Source organism: Melozone crissalis, unplaced genomic scaffold (genome assembly GCF_028551555.1).
Source record: "Melozone crissalis strain CALT ecotype California unplaced genomic scaffold, PUWL_Pcris_2 ptg000036l_1, whole genome shotgun sequence".
NCBI lineage: Eukaryota > Metazoa > Chordata > Aves > Passeriformes > Passerellidae > Melozone > Melozone crissalis.
The window spans coordinates 5,346,572-5,363,705 of NW_026535814.1; the positions used below are offsets into that span (position 1 = coordinate 5,346,572).

Genomic DNA, 17,134 nt, shown 5'->3' on the forward strand with positions numbered 1-17,134 from the left:
ACTGTCAAAAGTAATTTTCCTGTTCTTCTAGGGTTAATTGCTACAGTGCATTGTCTGCTCAATGTCCCTTTGGAGGTTTTAAGATGTCGGGAAATGGACGAGAAATGTAAGTAAATACTTTTAAAGCTGTAGATTCACAGGAAATTCAAATGAAATTCCAAACCCTGATTTAAAATATGCATAACTAGGATGTCCAGTTTGAGACTTTGGCAAATAAGTCTCTAGAGTGCTTAGAGACATCATGTTGTCAGAGGCAACATCAACCAGCAATACTTTTACAAAATAAATAAGAAAATTTCTTAGGGGCACGCTTTTTCGATATGACTAATTCGCAGTATATCATGGTTTACTGCTAAGCAAAACTGACATTGTGTTTATGGTTTACAGTTTTTGCATATATGGAGAAACTCTCATTTTCATGAAGATTAATCTGTGGGGTTTTTGTGAAATCCCCTTTAAATGCTAGGTTTTGAAAACACAAGTCTTCCCAAAATCCTTGATTTAAGCATGATTTTTCAGTTAAAATTTGTGAAAATAATGTTTTTAGAGTATGTGCCAGCCAGGTCAAAAGTTTTGATAAAAATAATCCTCTGTAGCCTTTTGATCTTTTGATCAGATATGTGTGGGTGAGGCACTGCAGAGCTTCTCTTTATGTTGTTTCTTCAGAGATAACGGCTAGTGCTTTCATACTTGCTCATCACTGGGCACAAACTGCTTCTGATGGCAAAGCTCCCACTGACTTCAAAGGAAACAGTCAAGCCAATGTTGAGAGCTTTAGAAAACTTGAAATTGAAACCCTTTAATAATTTAGGCCATTTTTATCAAATTCAGCTTTTCCTTTGTTGGGTGCGGGTGCCAATAATTGGGAGATAATCAATTCTGAATTACAGTCTTTTTCAGAAATAGTTTTTTGATTTATTTGCTGGAAATAACAGACTATCAAAAATGTTCTCTATAACAGTACATTTTGAATGAAGGAATCTTTCATTGTACCAAAGTTTTCAGGTTCAAATTCACAATTATCAGACCTATAAAAACATTCCCTCTATAGGACAAGGAAAAACTCACCACCAGGTAGATGTCTGTAATGAGAAAATTTGTAAATATCTGACAATCATTTTTAGGAGAAGTGGAAAAACAAACCTATACTGAAAAAAATAGGATGTGGTTGTGTTAAGCCACTGACTTCCCTGAACTCAAAATAAAATTATCCATATAATTCTTGGAGTGATAATGCCATTATGAATTAAACTACCAAATGTCATATACTAACAAAATTCCTCTCCAAAAAATGGAGGGAATCAGTAAACTTTTTCACCCAGCACAAGTGTCCTGAGCATAGATTTCTGTTATGCTTATATATCTATCTAATAAGACAGCAGTGAGATCTGTGTAACATTATACTGTAGCAAACCCTTGTTCCGCAGAACAATCAGTTATGTCTAAATAGTTTGACTGCACCAGATGTCAAATAGTTAGGAATACAAACAAGCTTCATCTCATCACTGAAAACATAAAGGTGAAACATGTTCATAATGTCAGAGACTTAAACTCTTTTTCACTGTCTCAGTTTTCATGGTGGAATAGTTTTGTCCCCCATTTACTTGAGATGAAGTTCATACTCTTTGACTCTGGAGAAAGCTCTTGACATCAGAAGAAGAGCTTTACAAATAATTTGCTGAACATACTTGTGAAGATCTAACATGCTCTTGATCTGCTGTACAGAAATCTGGTTTAGAAATACTCTAAATTAAACACCATTCACAGAAATAAAACTACTCTCTCTGCCATTTTTATCAGGAGACCATTGCTGCAGTTTTTCAAAAGGTTTCCAGGAGCAGTCTAGCTGCACAGCTGTCTTCCAAATATGTCCAGTGTACTTGTTACACATCCAGCCAATTGCACACTACCTCTGAAAATCCAATCCAGAAAAAACTCATATAAAAAGCATTAGCATAAATGCTACTCTTGGTTCTCTTTTATCTAGGGGAGAATATGGTCTTCATGAATACACAGAAGTTAAGACTGTCACCATCAAAATCCCTCAAAAGAACTCGTAATGCTGTTTGAGGTGCAGAAATTAATGTCTTCAAATGAATCTGAAAAGGCTATGTGAATTCTCAGTTGTCTTGTTTTCTGCATGATACATTAACTTCTCTGCTTTCTGACTGTATAAGAGGTACCTTCTTACATTAACAATATAAGGAATAGCATAGAAAAAATTAATGTGATTATGAAAAAAATCTTTAATGTCTGGTTCACAGCTAACTCATTTTAAAACCCAAATCCAGAAATATCTACTCTTGTTTGCAGTTGTAGTTCTCTTCAGTGTTATGAAAATTTTCCTTTTACAGTATATTCTGCAAGTACAGTTTGAATTTACGTGCTCTTGTAAGTGTTAGATGTCAAGTTCTCCTTGCGTTTGCTTTATGGCCTTAACAAAAATGCTAAAGAGTAGTCAGCAGATGTTTCTATGTTTCTCTAGATACATTCTCAGACTATTAAAGTTGTTCATCATGCTACATGAATGTAATCTGTGTGTTAAAAAAATATTAAAGTTCACCTACAAAACCTATTTCTTCTCCCTTCATTAGTCTTTTCTATTATACCAGTTTACCACTGGGCAAAATGTACCAGAGGCACCAGTGGTGTGTTCAGGTCATCAGAAATAAACTACATCTGCTACATGGAGGATAAAGACCCCAGCATTTTGCCAGTATTACAACTGGAAAAAACATGAACACACAGAACAGTAAACAATTTGCAAAGAGCCAGCACTTGGCTATGGTAAGTGCATAACAAATCTTACCAGACTTATGGGCAAGAGACCGTGAAGAGAAAGAAGAGGAGGGGAGGGAAGGCAATCTCCTTTGTGACTTACACCTGCTACATTTTCCCTGTACTCACCTACTTTCATGTAACTAGCCTGTTCTCTTCCGTCTTCTTTTCTCCTCTAATCCATTGTCTTTTATCATCCTGTTTCCTGCTCTGTTCCTTACAGCTGCTTGTTCTCCTGAGGACCCTCTTTAAACACCCGTGTCCCAAGGTGCCTTTCACAGCTCTCTAGGGGCCCAGCTGCCAGCACCCCTGATGGCCTCCCAGCACCAGCAGCCGCCAGGTGAGCTCTGGCATGGTGCCCTCAGAGAGCCAGTCACAGCCTGCTGCTGACAGGCTCATATTTTGTCAGGACTGAATCCAGAGCCACAAGTCACCTCTTTGTTCCACGGGCTCGGCCTTACAGACAGCCTGGTGCGAAGTACAGGCCCTGCCCAGCAATAAGAACGTGGCACTACAAAAATTTTTAAGCATCAAGTATGGAGAATTTTCACAGTATTAAAAGGAAACAGGGTTCTGTTCATTTAGACACACTGGTCACTTTTAAATTATTTTTCTTTTGAATGTTATAGTTGGAACAAAATACAGATGAGACTTTCAGCCTATGACTCTTCTTAGAATGCCTTTTTCCATTAAGAACTGGACATAAAATTTGTGGTATTTCTCTCCACAGCCTCTATACTATCTATTTTTTGGAAGGCATCCATTCCAAATCCCATAATCATGCCTCTAAAGTAACTTCATAAGACATAGTTTTCAAACAAATTCAATTCTGGTCTCATATAAGAAACAAGTAAAAGACTAATAAATGAAAAGAAGGAAGAATTAATCAAAAGTAATAGTGTACTGTGATATAATTACCAGAGATTTTTCTACAGAGGATAGTAGACAGAAGAAAGCACAGAAATAAATATAAATTACAAATAAAGTAAAAAGCAAACAAAAAAAATCTTTAAAAATAAGCTGCAGGTAAAAAAATGGCAAAATTATCTGAAAGTCTTTAAAAGTGGCAATGAACATAGCAGTAGTGAAAACATAGATACAGTGAAGGATTTCATATTTTAAAAGAATGAAAAGTCATTTGTAGAGTTGGTGGATCTTAAAAAAATCTTTACCATCTTCTGCTTTTGTATTAAAGACTAGAAATCTCAAAGAAGAATAAATAAGTCAAATTAAGCCTTTGTCTTAATTTTCTCTTGGATCAAGAGGGTGATTCTGAAATTATATTCCTGATCTTCCCGACTTAACTTCTTTACCTGGAAGAAGGATACAAGGGAGCAAAACGGGGTTCCTTTTTGGTGACATTAAGCCAGCAGGCTCACACATGGTTTCTGGTCCAACCACTGTAACCATTCAGCTCTTAGAAGCAGACTAGGGCTAATCAGAGTGTTCTTTGGCAGCACAGAACCGCAAATCCAGTCCTACCATGGTGCCTGTGACTGCAAGGCCAAGCAAAGCATGACTTTGGAATACAATGCAAGGAAAGGTAAAACACAGCATAATACAGCTCTTTAGGAGAAGGACGAATTGGACCCTTGTATGCATATATATATTTTTTTTTTATCACTTGAATGTCTAAAATACTTTAATAGTGTTCCCAACATTATTGCGAATATGTATTTTAGTTCCTATTTGATAGTCTTGATGGGTAAAAGAAAGCTGGAAATTATCTTGTCCTGTCGATTTTATTTTTTCAATGTGATCAAAATGTGACTTCTAGTAGCAACTTGAAGTTGCCATATTTCAAATGCCTTGAGTCGGAGAAATGCTTTTATGTGCATATTATGTATAGTGAAAAGAAAGAGGGAGAAAGGGAGAGAATCTGTCATTCAGCCAGGGTTTAACACCTAAAGTTTTCATCAGAGTCAGATAGAGATTTGCATTGATCTGATGCCACACTGAAGTTGTTCCCAAGAAATGCCTGTGTAAAGAGATATACCCTTTGGCATCTAGTAAGCTTAAGGAATTCAGTATGTGTGTCATTCCCTTAAGGAGTTTAAATATGTTTGAAGGAGGCAAACAAGGGCTCAATAATTTCATAGTCCGATCTGACTTACATAAGCACATTTGTTCACAGTTTAGGATGATGCCCAAGCCAGAATAAAAAGAAGTATATGGTCCTACTTGTTCCTCAACTGCCAGTTTACTGACTCAAAGGTCAGGGGTGGATTTTTCTCAGAAATGTATTCACTGTTAGTAATAATCACTCTGTTAATAAAAGAAATGTCCTTTCAAAATTAGGCATGTTTGTAACTATGTTCATAGTATTAGAGTCTCCATCTGATGGTGAAATATCCTTGCTATGTCTTTGAATTATACCTGTACATGGGTATGATGACTTGTGATCTGAACAGGAATAAATGAGGACTTAAACTCTGCAAATATTACACAGGTGATTAAGGAGGCCCTTTCTCTCTGGGACTGAATCATTATCATGTTACTCCCATTATGTGCCAAGCAGCACCATTGAAATTTACTGGAATGAAACATGAGAAGAGCACTAGTTGATCTCTATGTAAATATTGCTTATAATGTTAGTGAATTTGTAGTCAGTATTTCACAGAGGATGAAATTTAACAAGAGAAATGAGCATGTCCTTTCAAGGCCCCTGAAAACTGACTGCTAGTGTCAGCAGCAGTTATTAAATGTTTATTTTATTTTTTGAAACCATGACATTTTTCCAATAGTTCTTGAAGGCAATGGCTGTCTAGGTAAATAATGTAGAGCAACATTCCAGCAAATTTAAATGGGACTACTCATTTTCCTAGTGAACTCTTTTTCTAATCCCTTAACACTAATAAAGGCACACCTTTAATATTCACGGAAGTATGACTAAGGACATGATTTTGCAGTTTTGTTTGAAGGTTATTTGTTTCAAGCAATTTTATACCACACAGAAAAGCAAACTCTAGAAATCTGGACTCCTTAGAACCATTTTCTTGCCAACAGTGAGGTGATCCCTGCCCCCTTCCCTGCCTCCAACACACTAATTTTTTTTCTTTTTTTTAAAGAGAGGAAGCTTTTGAATAACAACAGAAGGATAGAAGGACCCTTAGGCTATTTCAGTCAAAACAGTGAATTTGTAAGGAATTCTCATTCTGTCTCAAGAAAGAAAATTACTGATAATCCTTGACTACCAGATATGTTGGCCTTAAGACAGAGAAGAAAAGATATGGAAAAAATATTCAGAGCAAGAAAGGCATCTGGCTTGGATAAAAAGCGAAAATTCCCTGATGAAATAGGTTTTAGGGAGGAATTTGAAAGATGTGATCTTGGCAGCCAATAGGTTTTTTGGGGAAAAGAGTAGGCCATCTGGGATGCAAAAGATAAGTGCAGAAAAGGCAAGTGCAAGAAAAAGAGGGGAAAAGGAAGGGAGCAGTAAAGGAAGCATAAGGAGTCCAATGAGGAACAAAAGCAAAGGACAAAATAAAAATCACTCTGAGATTCTGAAAGATCTCATTGTAAGATCTCACTATAATTTTGAAAGACTTAACATGAACTTTAATAGATGGAGTGTTCTTCTCCAGCCCCTCTATCACCCTGTTTGCTATCAGACTATTTTTGAATCGCCCGATCTCTCTGCTCTCCTTCTTTCCATTCAAGTCATAGTACAGTTCTCTTGATGTTAGTGCTGTTTTCCACATATTCCACCACTGAAAATTGAGATTTAGATAAGTCCTTATTATGGAAAGTATAAAATAAGGCAATAAAAAGAGGTCTCTGGTAATTTGAAAATAATAGTTCCCTGTGAACTTAGTAGGAGGTCTGAAGGGCTGAATTATAACATTTGTTATGCTGAGAGAAAAACAGTGACTTGATGAATATAGTGCTCTGCAAACGAAAGCAGAAAATCTGGAAGCACAACATAAACTAAGTCAGTCAGTTTAATGTTGCATGAAAAATAGGTCAGGATAGTGACCCAACAAACGGAACTGTGTATTAGGTGATCTGACTGTTGAAAATCCAGCTTGTGGAACCATCTTCAAAGAGCAGCAACAAGGTTGATACCTACACAGTGTGGGAGCATGTCATGGAATGGACAGGCTAGAGAATGGCCACACAGCCACACCACAGACAAAAAACACTGGGCCTCAAGAAACAAGAAGCTGCAACTGATGACATCCAGGCAGCTTATGGTGAGGAACAAAGAACTTGCAAAGGGCTCTGGGACCAGCTGGGAGTGCCCATGCAGCCCATGATTGGCCAGAAGGCTTCTAGAACATTCTATGAGGGACTATATAGATGGATAATGAGGTGATTGGCTTTTGCAATTAAAAGATAACTATTGTGTGAATATTAATAAAAGTTTTAGTGATGTATAATTATGTTATTGTAGTTTAAATGTCCTCTGTTCTCCCCATATTTCCCTTTTCCCCCCTGTACTGTTACCATCAGACAGCTGGGGTTGTCTAGGACAGGTAAAAAAGAAGGCTGCACATGTGTCCCTTGCATGGGGCAGTTGGGAATGGAAAAGCTCGGTGCTTAGTGGGTGCAGCACGGCCTGATCTCCACTAAGGTTACAAGAAAGCAGTCTCTGCCAATGAAGGGCAAAGAGCTGACTGACAGGCTTTGGGAGGGACCAGGGTTGGCTGATGCAACCTCCAGGGGTATAAAAGACTGAGCATACATCTTGAAGATGAACCAGCCACATGGTATCCACAAGGGAAGTTCCCAGCGCTGTGAATTTTTCCTTATGCAGTCCTTTGTTGTATTTTTGTCAAGGTGTAATAAACCTTTTTATATTTTCAAGGTGAGCTGTTGTCTCCCACACTATATATATATGCGAGTCAGCGCCGCTTTGGGGTCTTTGGGGTCTTCTGAAGCAGCCTCTTTATGTTTTGTTTTACATCCTTCTTTGTGCATTTTTATTTATTTAATACAATAAATAGCAGGTCAGAGAGATCACCATCAGTTGGACACATGCTGCAACACAGTGCTATAAACTGGCCGTGCAAGAGGAAGACACCATAGCTGCTTTACACATCGCTAGCAGGCAAAGCAGAGAGATTTGGCAGAAATATTAACCAAAATACCATAAGGTTGTCATTGACAGAAGCTGAATAAAAGTAGCGAGCTCTCACAAGAAAAATGATTAGTGCTGAGGATTTTTTTAAAGGAAGAAAGCTAGAACAGATAGCAGCAATGAGAGGATTTGTTTTCCTATTTTAGTTTCTATTTTCATATTGATTATAGTCTTATGTGGAGCATAAGATTATGACTAAATAACAGCTTGACAATTACAAATGATCAATACACCCAATCCAAGATGGCTCTAGACATGAAGAGCAATTTGACACACTCTGATAAGCTTTTAAGTTATTAAACATAGTATTGCACCTGGCCACCTTCTTCTCACTAACAGCACAGAAAAATTCCTTACTTTTTTACATTCTTTATGAGTACCATTTCATATACTGCTAAAAATCTTTGATAATACAGCACAGCCCATGCAGCACAAACCCTGCTGCAGCAAACAAAATAGTGCTTTTGATCCTCAAACCTTTCCAAATGTTACAAACTATCAAGGCCTTACCTATGGCCTGCTTGCATGTTGGTGAACCCACTATTTTGGATTCTATATTGATTCTGAACACAGCTCCTTATAATATGTAGTACCCTCTGCTTACGACCAAGGAATACACTGTGGTGAGAGCAAGAATGAGGCTGGTGACATTTGAGCAATATTTGAGATATATTGCCCTAATAAGAGAGAAATGTCTGACAGGAAAGTAAGTGAACCAAGCGAGAGCAAACAACACTGTCCGCAATTAGCTACATTCAGGAACAGGAAAGACTTTTTGGGGGTGTGGAAAAAAAGAATGGAAGTGTCATGTGATCCTTCTACTTGGAGCATAAATATGTCCCATGCACAGACATGTTAGCACCTACTTTAGAACTCATACTGTGGACAGGCATGGTGCATTGCTAGCACTGTGTGTGTTAGTCCACTGTGTTGATGGCAATCTTTTAAAGATACAAGTTCCTGTGAACGAACAATCATGGTCAAAGCAAGAGTAAGGAGGCAAAGGAGAGAAGTATTCACAGCTCACAAAATCAAATTCCACGTAAGAAAAAAAAAACTCTAAACACTTTGCTTTTTTGCTAGTGTCCCCTTAATATGATTGAGAAATTAAATTTTGGAGTTGTTTACATGCAAATTAGCCATTATGAAAAGAATCCCCTCTATTGAGCTAAAGATACCTTGAAGTCTGATAAACAGCTTGTTTCATATCTTATATTTTTGCTGATTTTGTGATGGAAGGATAAGGCTTCCTTTTGTTTCTCTCTAGACCTCAGCAAGCAAACAGAAGAAGACAATTGAACTCAATGATCTTAGAGGTATTTTCCAACATTAATGATTTTATTCTAACAAAAAAAATTCAAATGCCATTAACCCTAATGAGAGGTCCAGTTCTTTGAGAACTTATATTAGGACCCTAAACCTTGCACTCAGCAAAGCAGGATATATGTTTTCCTCACAATAGGTTTCTTCAGTCTTCACTGTGTAACTGCCCTCCTTTTCAGAGAGGTCTACATTACCTTAACAAAATCATATCTAAAGGAAATATGTCCGTGCATTGACTGACACAAAATAGATCATGTCTGACAATATGTCATTAGCTCAAAAACCACCTAGACTGCGTCCTTTCCTGTATGTGATGCACTAGCCACCACTAAGGCAGCCTTTCTAAAACCCTCAGCATTTTATCCTTCACTTTTTCTTGCCTCTGAGAATATATAGACTTTATAGCTAACTTTCACTGGGTTTTTTAATGCTAGAAATTAGGCTGTTTAAATATATGGCTTTATGGATACCAGAAGACCACCTTTTAAACTTTTTATCCAAATGAATAAACTTTTATGAGATTTGTTTTTTGCACATGCTAATTTTTTTCCCTATTTATACTTTACTGACAGAAAAACCTGTATTTAAGTACTAATCCTATACAACACAAATATGAGTTCTGTGCAAGTCATTTTATTATGGAGTATATTTACAATAACAGAACATGGCAAAACTTTATTTCGTACAAGGAGATTATAAAAATGAAACACTTTGACAGAGCAGACATACAGAAAGAAAGAGACAAATGCCATCTTGTATCTCACCAAACATGCCTGCCCAGGTCAAGGTCACAGTGGTTTCATTGCCTCTTTCTTTGCCTACTTCCCTAGCAAACAAACCACTGCCTGTGAGAAGAGTGGGGTAAGCCAGTCCAATGCAGGTTTTTGGGGGGGTTTATGGCACAAATGCAGCTGGAAAGTATCTGGAAAGAAGAGATTCACAGCTCATTAGGTGTTCCTTCATGTTCCTTCTCCCTGTATGGGAGAAGCCAGTTGTGTACTAACAAGATTGACTCCTAGAGTCCAAAACTTTCCATCACCACCAAATCTAGCAAAGTCTGATATTTTTCGCTGTTAAATCTAGTATTCAGAATTGCCCAAGCTGGCGCTGCTTTGTGAACAACAGAGACCACTTCTGAACAACTATAGCCCACACAAAATTTTCAGTCCCATCGACTAAGATTTTTTAAACAGAGTATTTTCAAGGAATGTCAGCTGCCACTAGCATTAATTTTGGTGGCTTCAGATAGCCTTGTCATTCAGACAAATATCTTCTATAAACATTGATATGCTCTGAACAGGAGTTCTTCATTGGAATCTAGTGCTTTACTCCCTCAGGACTGCTTGCATGGCATTCCTCCTTTAGCTTCCAAAAACATGGTTTTGTCTGAAAGACACCCCTTAAATCTTTTATACTGAAAGAAAATGCACATCTCTAAAACTAATCTTTGTGTTGATTGGTTCATGGAATAAATTATTTTGAAGATGAGACTAGTAACAGTGTTATTCAGACAGGAGAATGTAAAAGAAATTTGAGGACAGAAAAAAGAGCACATCAGTTTAAAGAATCCAGAAATAAGTTAAATATTTAAATTTAAAATTCTTACTGTATAAATATGACATTACATGCTTAAACAAAAATAATCTGTTTACTTTTTTGTCACTGTGCTCTCTGTAAGAAATCTTACTTCTTTAAAGTACTCATGCACAAAGCTGTGAATGTGCGTTACAGTGAACTAAAATCACCTGTTAAAATCCACAACTGCAAGGTCAAGTCTCATTCACAATAATGAGATGAAGGCAGAGGTACTCCAGGGAAGAATCTGGACAAGATTTTTTTCTCCCAAAAGCTTTACAAACTTAAAAAAACAAAGCTTGAAAAAGAAATCAGAAAGAAAGGACATAAAATAAATCAAGCCTGAAACTGAATTGGTTACTCCTTGCACAGTTTAGGCATTTATTGAGTAGCCTGGCTTTTGGCATTTAATCAAGTTTTAAACACACCTAGGAATAGTCTAGCAGATATATGGGTACCAGAGTAATTTTGCTAGTGGAAATATGTGTTCACAGAAACTTCAGGCAAGGTAGAAGTAGAAAAATTTTACTCTGTTATTCAGAATGTAAGCCATGAGAGTGGAAGTTACATGCCTGTTTTTTGGAATTGGGTACTGACCCTCGGTTTATCTCTCAGCTAGGTGAAGCTGACCTAGGAAAAGTATCCACCAATTCCTTAACCATCTAACAGAGAAGTCTTGGCTGAGTCACTTTGGATGGTCATGTATTTGTAGACTAGCCCTAGCAAGAGAAGCCAAACTAAAAGAGCAGATTCAAGTGGCCTTGCTGGAATTTATCCAAAGCTCATCAAAGCTCATCATGCAGAGATTATACCATCACTTGAAAAGTAAAGTGCGTGATTCTGCTATGTATCTTTGGCACACCATAAAAGAGTACAGACAGATTATTCTACGTAAGTAGTAAAATATTTCTAGCAAGGATGCTGTGAAAAAAATTATCCTGATGATGAAAATGAAATGGATAGAGAACCGGCTGAATGATAGATGTCAAAGGCTGGTAATCAGTGGCACAGGGAGGAGTTGGAGGCCTGTGATTGTAGATATCAGTCAAAGTTCAATATTGGGCCCAGTATCAATGTCTTCAATGAAGGGACAGATGCCTCCTCCACCAGTTGATTGGTTGAGCTGGGAGGAATGGCTGACACCCAAGTGCTGTGCAGCCCTTCAGAGGGTCCTCAGCAGGCAGGAGAGATGGGCAGAGAGGAACCTTCTGACATTCAGCAAGGGCAAATGCAGGATCCTGCACCTGGGGAGAAAACACTCCATGCACCAGCACAGGCTGGGGCTGACCTGCTGCAGAGCTGCTCTGTGGAAAGGGACCTGGGGATCCCAGTGGACAAGTTGTCCATGAGCCAGCAGTGTGTCTGTGTGGCCAGCAAGGCCAATGGTGTCCTGGGGTGCTTCAGGAAGAGCAGTGCCAGCAGCTCGAGGGAGGTGATCCTGCCCCTCTGCTCAGCCCTGCTGAGGCTCCGCTCTGGGATGACCCTGTTTGAGCAGGGAGATTGGACCAGATGACCCACAGTGGTCCCTTCCAACCTGAACTGTTCATGTGATTCTGTGATCCTGTAATTCTGTGATGTGATGATACTGTTTTCTATTCACACTTTGCTGGAATTAGTTTTCCTAATTTCTTACAGCAAGATTCCCCTACCATTTTAGTTTTCTTGTGACTTACAACAGACAAAACAAACTTACTCCACACTGCACAGTGGCAGCTATAACTTAGGCTACTTGGGCTTGTTCTGGTGCAGAAATTGCCTGGAGGGAGTATTGTTTCCTGATGTAAATTTATTTGTTGTAGTCAACTAAGAAACAAAGTAGGAATTGGATGTACCATTGTTGTGCATAGCACCTGACTGTTCTACCTTAGATTGAGTTGAAAACAGAACCCTTTCTGCATTTCTATTTTTTTGTGTGTGTGTTACAGAATGGAAATGTGAAGTCTGAAGTATCCTTGAACTTTTTCATTCATGATGTGAAAAATGAAGGGACATGTGCCTTCATATACATCCTGAAAGGGATGTCTCAGCTTTTTAAAACAGTGTTGTATTTACCTCCATGGACAGTTCGTGTGAGGCAGGATAATTCCTCTGCCTATTCTGTCACAGTTTATAAAGGCTGTGGATTTTTCTTCAATCATATCTTTGCATGTAAGCTCTCACTCCTGTGGTGTTTCAGCCAGTCATGATATGAATTCTTTGCAGAGATGTTTGCTACCTCTATTGAAGGAGCTAGTTTGCAGTTTATCCAAACACTTTTGCTCTGCAAAAATGTTTCCCAAATTATCCTCCATAAGACTTATCTATCTGAATATTACTAGTCATCTATGTGTTTGTCCAGGAAAATGAAAATCTATACTTAATCTATACTTTGTTATTTTAAACAAGACGTGTAAGACACAGGACATTATTTTTTTTGACCAAATAGAAGATTCTGAAATGAAAATTTCCTTTGATGAGTTTGGAGTTTGCCTTTTCTGTGTACTTATAAATATATTGTTTTGAACAAGCATCACATTTTGTCATATTTGAAGTGAGAGAATAGATGGACTTTTGGTCTGAAAAGTACCTATAGATCAGATTATGTGATTCAGCAATCTTGATTGTAAAGCAGAATCAAAATACTGATTCCTAAGCAGTTACAGTACCAGTTATTATCTCTAAAAAACACATTAATGTTGGACAGGGTTGTTCCCCCTAAATTTTTCCATGCACTTTGTCAGGTGGCCTATTAATTTTTTTATTTCTTTTAGATAGCCACAGAACACCGAATGTACCTCTGGCATCAGTTGAAACATCATACCAGCAGACTTCTGGCCCTTCCACAAATTCCCAATTGATCTGAAACTATTAGCAGCCTTAATTCTGTCAAATTTTATGGGATCAAATAGAAAGGATTTATTCTTTCCTAAGGCAATTACTCACACAGATGGTGGGAATTATCTTATGTTGTTCTGACCTCTACTGGCGAGAAGAACAAAGGTACACGTAATTTTATTTTTTATTTTTCTTATGAGGCAAGTGGAAGACAAAAAGAAAAAAGCACTTTTTACACCACTGTAAGCTTTAAAACCATTTTTTATTATGCATACAGGTAATAGATTAATTTGTATCAGATGGCCCGCATCAGTGTGAAACTAATGGTTAGGTACTCACACACTTAGATGCTCACTTAGTAGTTCCTAGTTTGATTTAGAGCAGCTTTGTAGTGGGAGCCTCACAAACCGAAAAACATCTTAGCTACCTCAAAATGTTCCCATGTAGTTCAGGACATGATGTAGTCAGTAAATTTCACAATACAAAATGTTGGAAAAAAAGAATTGGCTAGGCAGATGACTTTTTTAATAAGTTACATTCAACTTAAATTCAGCAATTAATAAAGTGAGGACATTGGGGGTTCTGCAGTCAATGAATGTAGATGCTGGATTATGATCTCTTTTATCTCTATTTTTAAGTGATAGAATGAATAGGGTAGAAACTAAACTAACAATGATGTCTACAGTTAGCAAGGAAGATAGGCAAAGAGCAAGATTTCAGGAGAGAGAGAAAGACAAGGAAGAATTGAGGGACATTTTTCATCAAGTTCATGTACTGACAAGAAAAATGTGATGTATTTGTCTTTCTTCAGTTAAAACTGGGGAACTACTGAGACAAACTATTTCCTAGTTCAAACACTCTGGAATATAAAAATATAGAAAGCATTTTACCAATCAAATTTAATTGAAGTGAGAGGCTCCTTCAAGCTAAAGGTGGGATTGAAAGAGTTAATGAGTGCTTTTTAGAAAGCCTTAGTCCTGTCAGGGATACCATATAATCTTTAAAAGTAAACATAGCCAGCCTGGGTTCACTCAGGTAAAGGCCTAAAAATCCATACATACAACTAGTGACATTCTAGTGGTACTCTGCAAAATTGCATATGGAACTGAGTATAGGATAATGAGGGAAACCCATGCATTAAGTAAGCAAATATAATTTTAGCCTCTGACTTGATTAAAAGCAAAAGGAAGAGTACTGGGATTTCTCTCATCTGTACATCAGAAGACGAATCAAATGATGGAGCCCATGTGTGAAAAAAGTCCCACAGCCAGAAAAAGACTGTCTGGCTGGTCTGTGCTTTCAACAGCAGTGATTAAATACAGGAACTATCCTCCTGCCTCAGCCACGGCATGACCATCCCAGCACAGTGCCCCCAGTGAAATATGCATGCCTAGCACACAGGGGTTGCTGGTTTCACAGAGAGAGCATGGCTATGTTTCATGAACTGAGGGAATATACAAACCTGCTGGGCCTTTTCTGTCCCAGATATGGGGCATAAAGGAGCAGCAGCTGCAGGTGACAAGCCTCTCAAGCATGGCAGCTCAGGAAAAAATCAGGAAAAAAATCAGATCCTGCTTCTGCTGGGTCAGATTGGGTCATGGGACATAGCTGGACCAGCTTGCCTCCAGGAAAATGGAACTACAGCCAGGGGGAAGAAAGTCACTTCCCTCTTCTCATCAGTATCTGTCTGCTCTTCAATGATCCTGCTGCAACTTTCCATGGAAGTATTGCTAAAAACCTGGCTCACAGGGAATCCAAAGCCAAGGTTAGAGGCGGCTCCATATTGACCGGTCCCATTGGATGAACATGCAGGGGACAGCCGAGATTTAAGCCCTCCCTGATGTGAGGCAATGCTTAGAAGACGAAGGCCCACAGGTTGTTGACCAGGATTCCCACTGTCATCAGCATCCTGATGTGGGGGGAATGGCTGGGGTAGAGAAGATGATGCCTAAAGATTTTTGGCTTTTTACAAATTTTTTATCTATTTGTACCTTTTTAGATTTTTATATATATAGCTGTATAGTTTTTAACACTTTCTTACACTTTAGAGATTACCCTTTCTCATACATTTATGCCATCTTCTTGAAATTCTGTTTAGTCTTATTTTCCAGAAAAGAGTTTCTAGCAAGGGCACCCAGGTTTGCACCACCATTTAGGAGACATAACAAAAGATGGCATGAGGAACTCCTCAGAGTTTTTCTAATAGGGCAGGTCCAAGTGTGGTTAAGTCACCAGGACAACCAGTCTTCTATTTGATGTACCTGCTAGATGTACTATTTAATTAAATTGATTAAAAGCGTGGAAATCCAATAACGTGCTTGCGCATACACAGCTATGTTTTGTGCACTTGAAAGCTTTCATTAAAGAGCTGCTCATTATGTTATTACCACTTTAATATTTTTTGAAAGCTTTTCTTTTGATGCCAGGCAACAGGGAGCTGCCTGGACAATGTGTCTTAATCATGGGTTTCTCATTGCCCCTGGGAGGCAATACTGAAGCAGAAGAGGAAAACGGATTTTAACACATAACATGCTTTGGAACTTAGGACATCAGTTGTAGATGATAGATTAGATAGATAGATAGATAGATAGATAGATAGATAGATAGATTTTCTCCTAGTCTTGCCTAGTGATAAAAGCAGCATCATATTATAAGGCAGATGGTGGGCACTAAAATTCTCTGAAAGCTGTTATTTATAGCAAATTGTCAGCATGCCCTGGAGAATCTCACTTCCAATACATGTTGTGCCACTTTCCTCTGTTTCTGGAAATGACAGAACATTTGCCTTCCACTGTGCAGCAAAGTTCATTTGAGGATAGGAAACACCAAGTGCCAAGGAACTTATTCTGGCAAATAATATTAGAGAGCGCAGTTTAAACTGAGAATTCCCATCTGCATGAAGCACACAAGAGAAGCAGTGGCACAGACAAAACTGTCAGTCTGCTTTCACAAGGTAGGACTGAGGCCAATGTAGACAGTAAGAAACTGCTTGTTAAAAAAAAAGAAAAAAGACCCCACAAAATAAACATTATTTTTAATCTAGTTGCAACTGGAACAGAGCTGTTTTATGATCCTTCAGCATCGTTGTTTTGTGTGGTCATTAGAGATACCAGGACGTGGCAGAATGTTGGTGCTGGCAATCAGAACATGCTTTTAAAATTGTATGAGAGATTTTAGAGTCTCTCAGTCCTAGATATTTATATATTAAGGACTTTAAAAACACCGTTGCATGTCTCAAAAATACTGCCAAGGCCACAGAAGGAATGTGCCCTAAGATAAACCGCCACAGCTGGAACTTGAGATAAAAAATTATGACAGGAGGGTACTAATTCCAGGCCTGGGGAAATCAGGTTATCACATTATGACTAACATATCTGGACAAAAATTCCCAGTGTGGCAAACTGTGAGAAAGGAAGCAACTCTCATGCACATACCACACCAAGTTATGAGAACAGCATCTGCTACTATCACAGAGATACTCAAATTCCAGATACTGGAATGTAAAAAGTGAAAAATCCTCAGTAGAACAGTTTTTGGATACCCACAACTGGGAAGCCGAAGTTG

The 17,134-nt window shown here is 38.2% G+C and overlaps 1 protein-coding gene across 1 annotated transcript in view; it reads left to right on the forward strand.

Annotated features, from left to right (window-relative positions):
* The window catches only part of ALDH1A1 (aldehyde dehydrogenase 1 family member A1), a 45,815-nt gene extending 43,755 nt beyond the window's left edge, over window positions 1-2,060 (forward strand). Inside the window, exons 13-14 of the mRNA XM_054283235.1 lie at window positions 32-106; window positions 1,988-2,060. Coding sequence (XP_054139210.1) covers window positions 32-106; window positions 1,988-2,060 — 148 coding nt within the window. The remainder of the gene's footprint in view (window positions 1-31; window positions 107-1,987) is intronic.
* The last annotated feature ends 15,074 nt before the right edge of the window (window positions 2,061-17,134 follow it).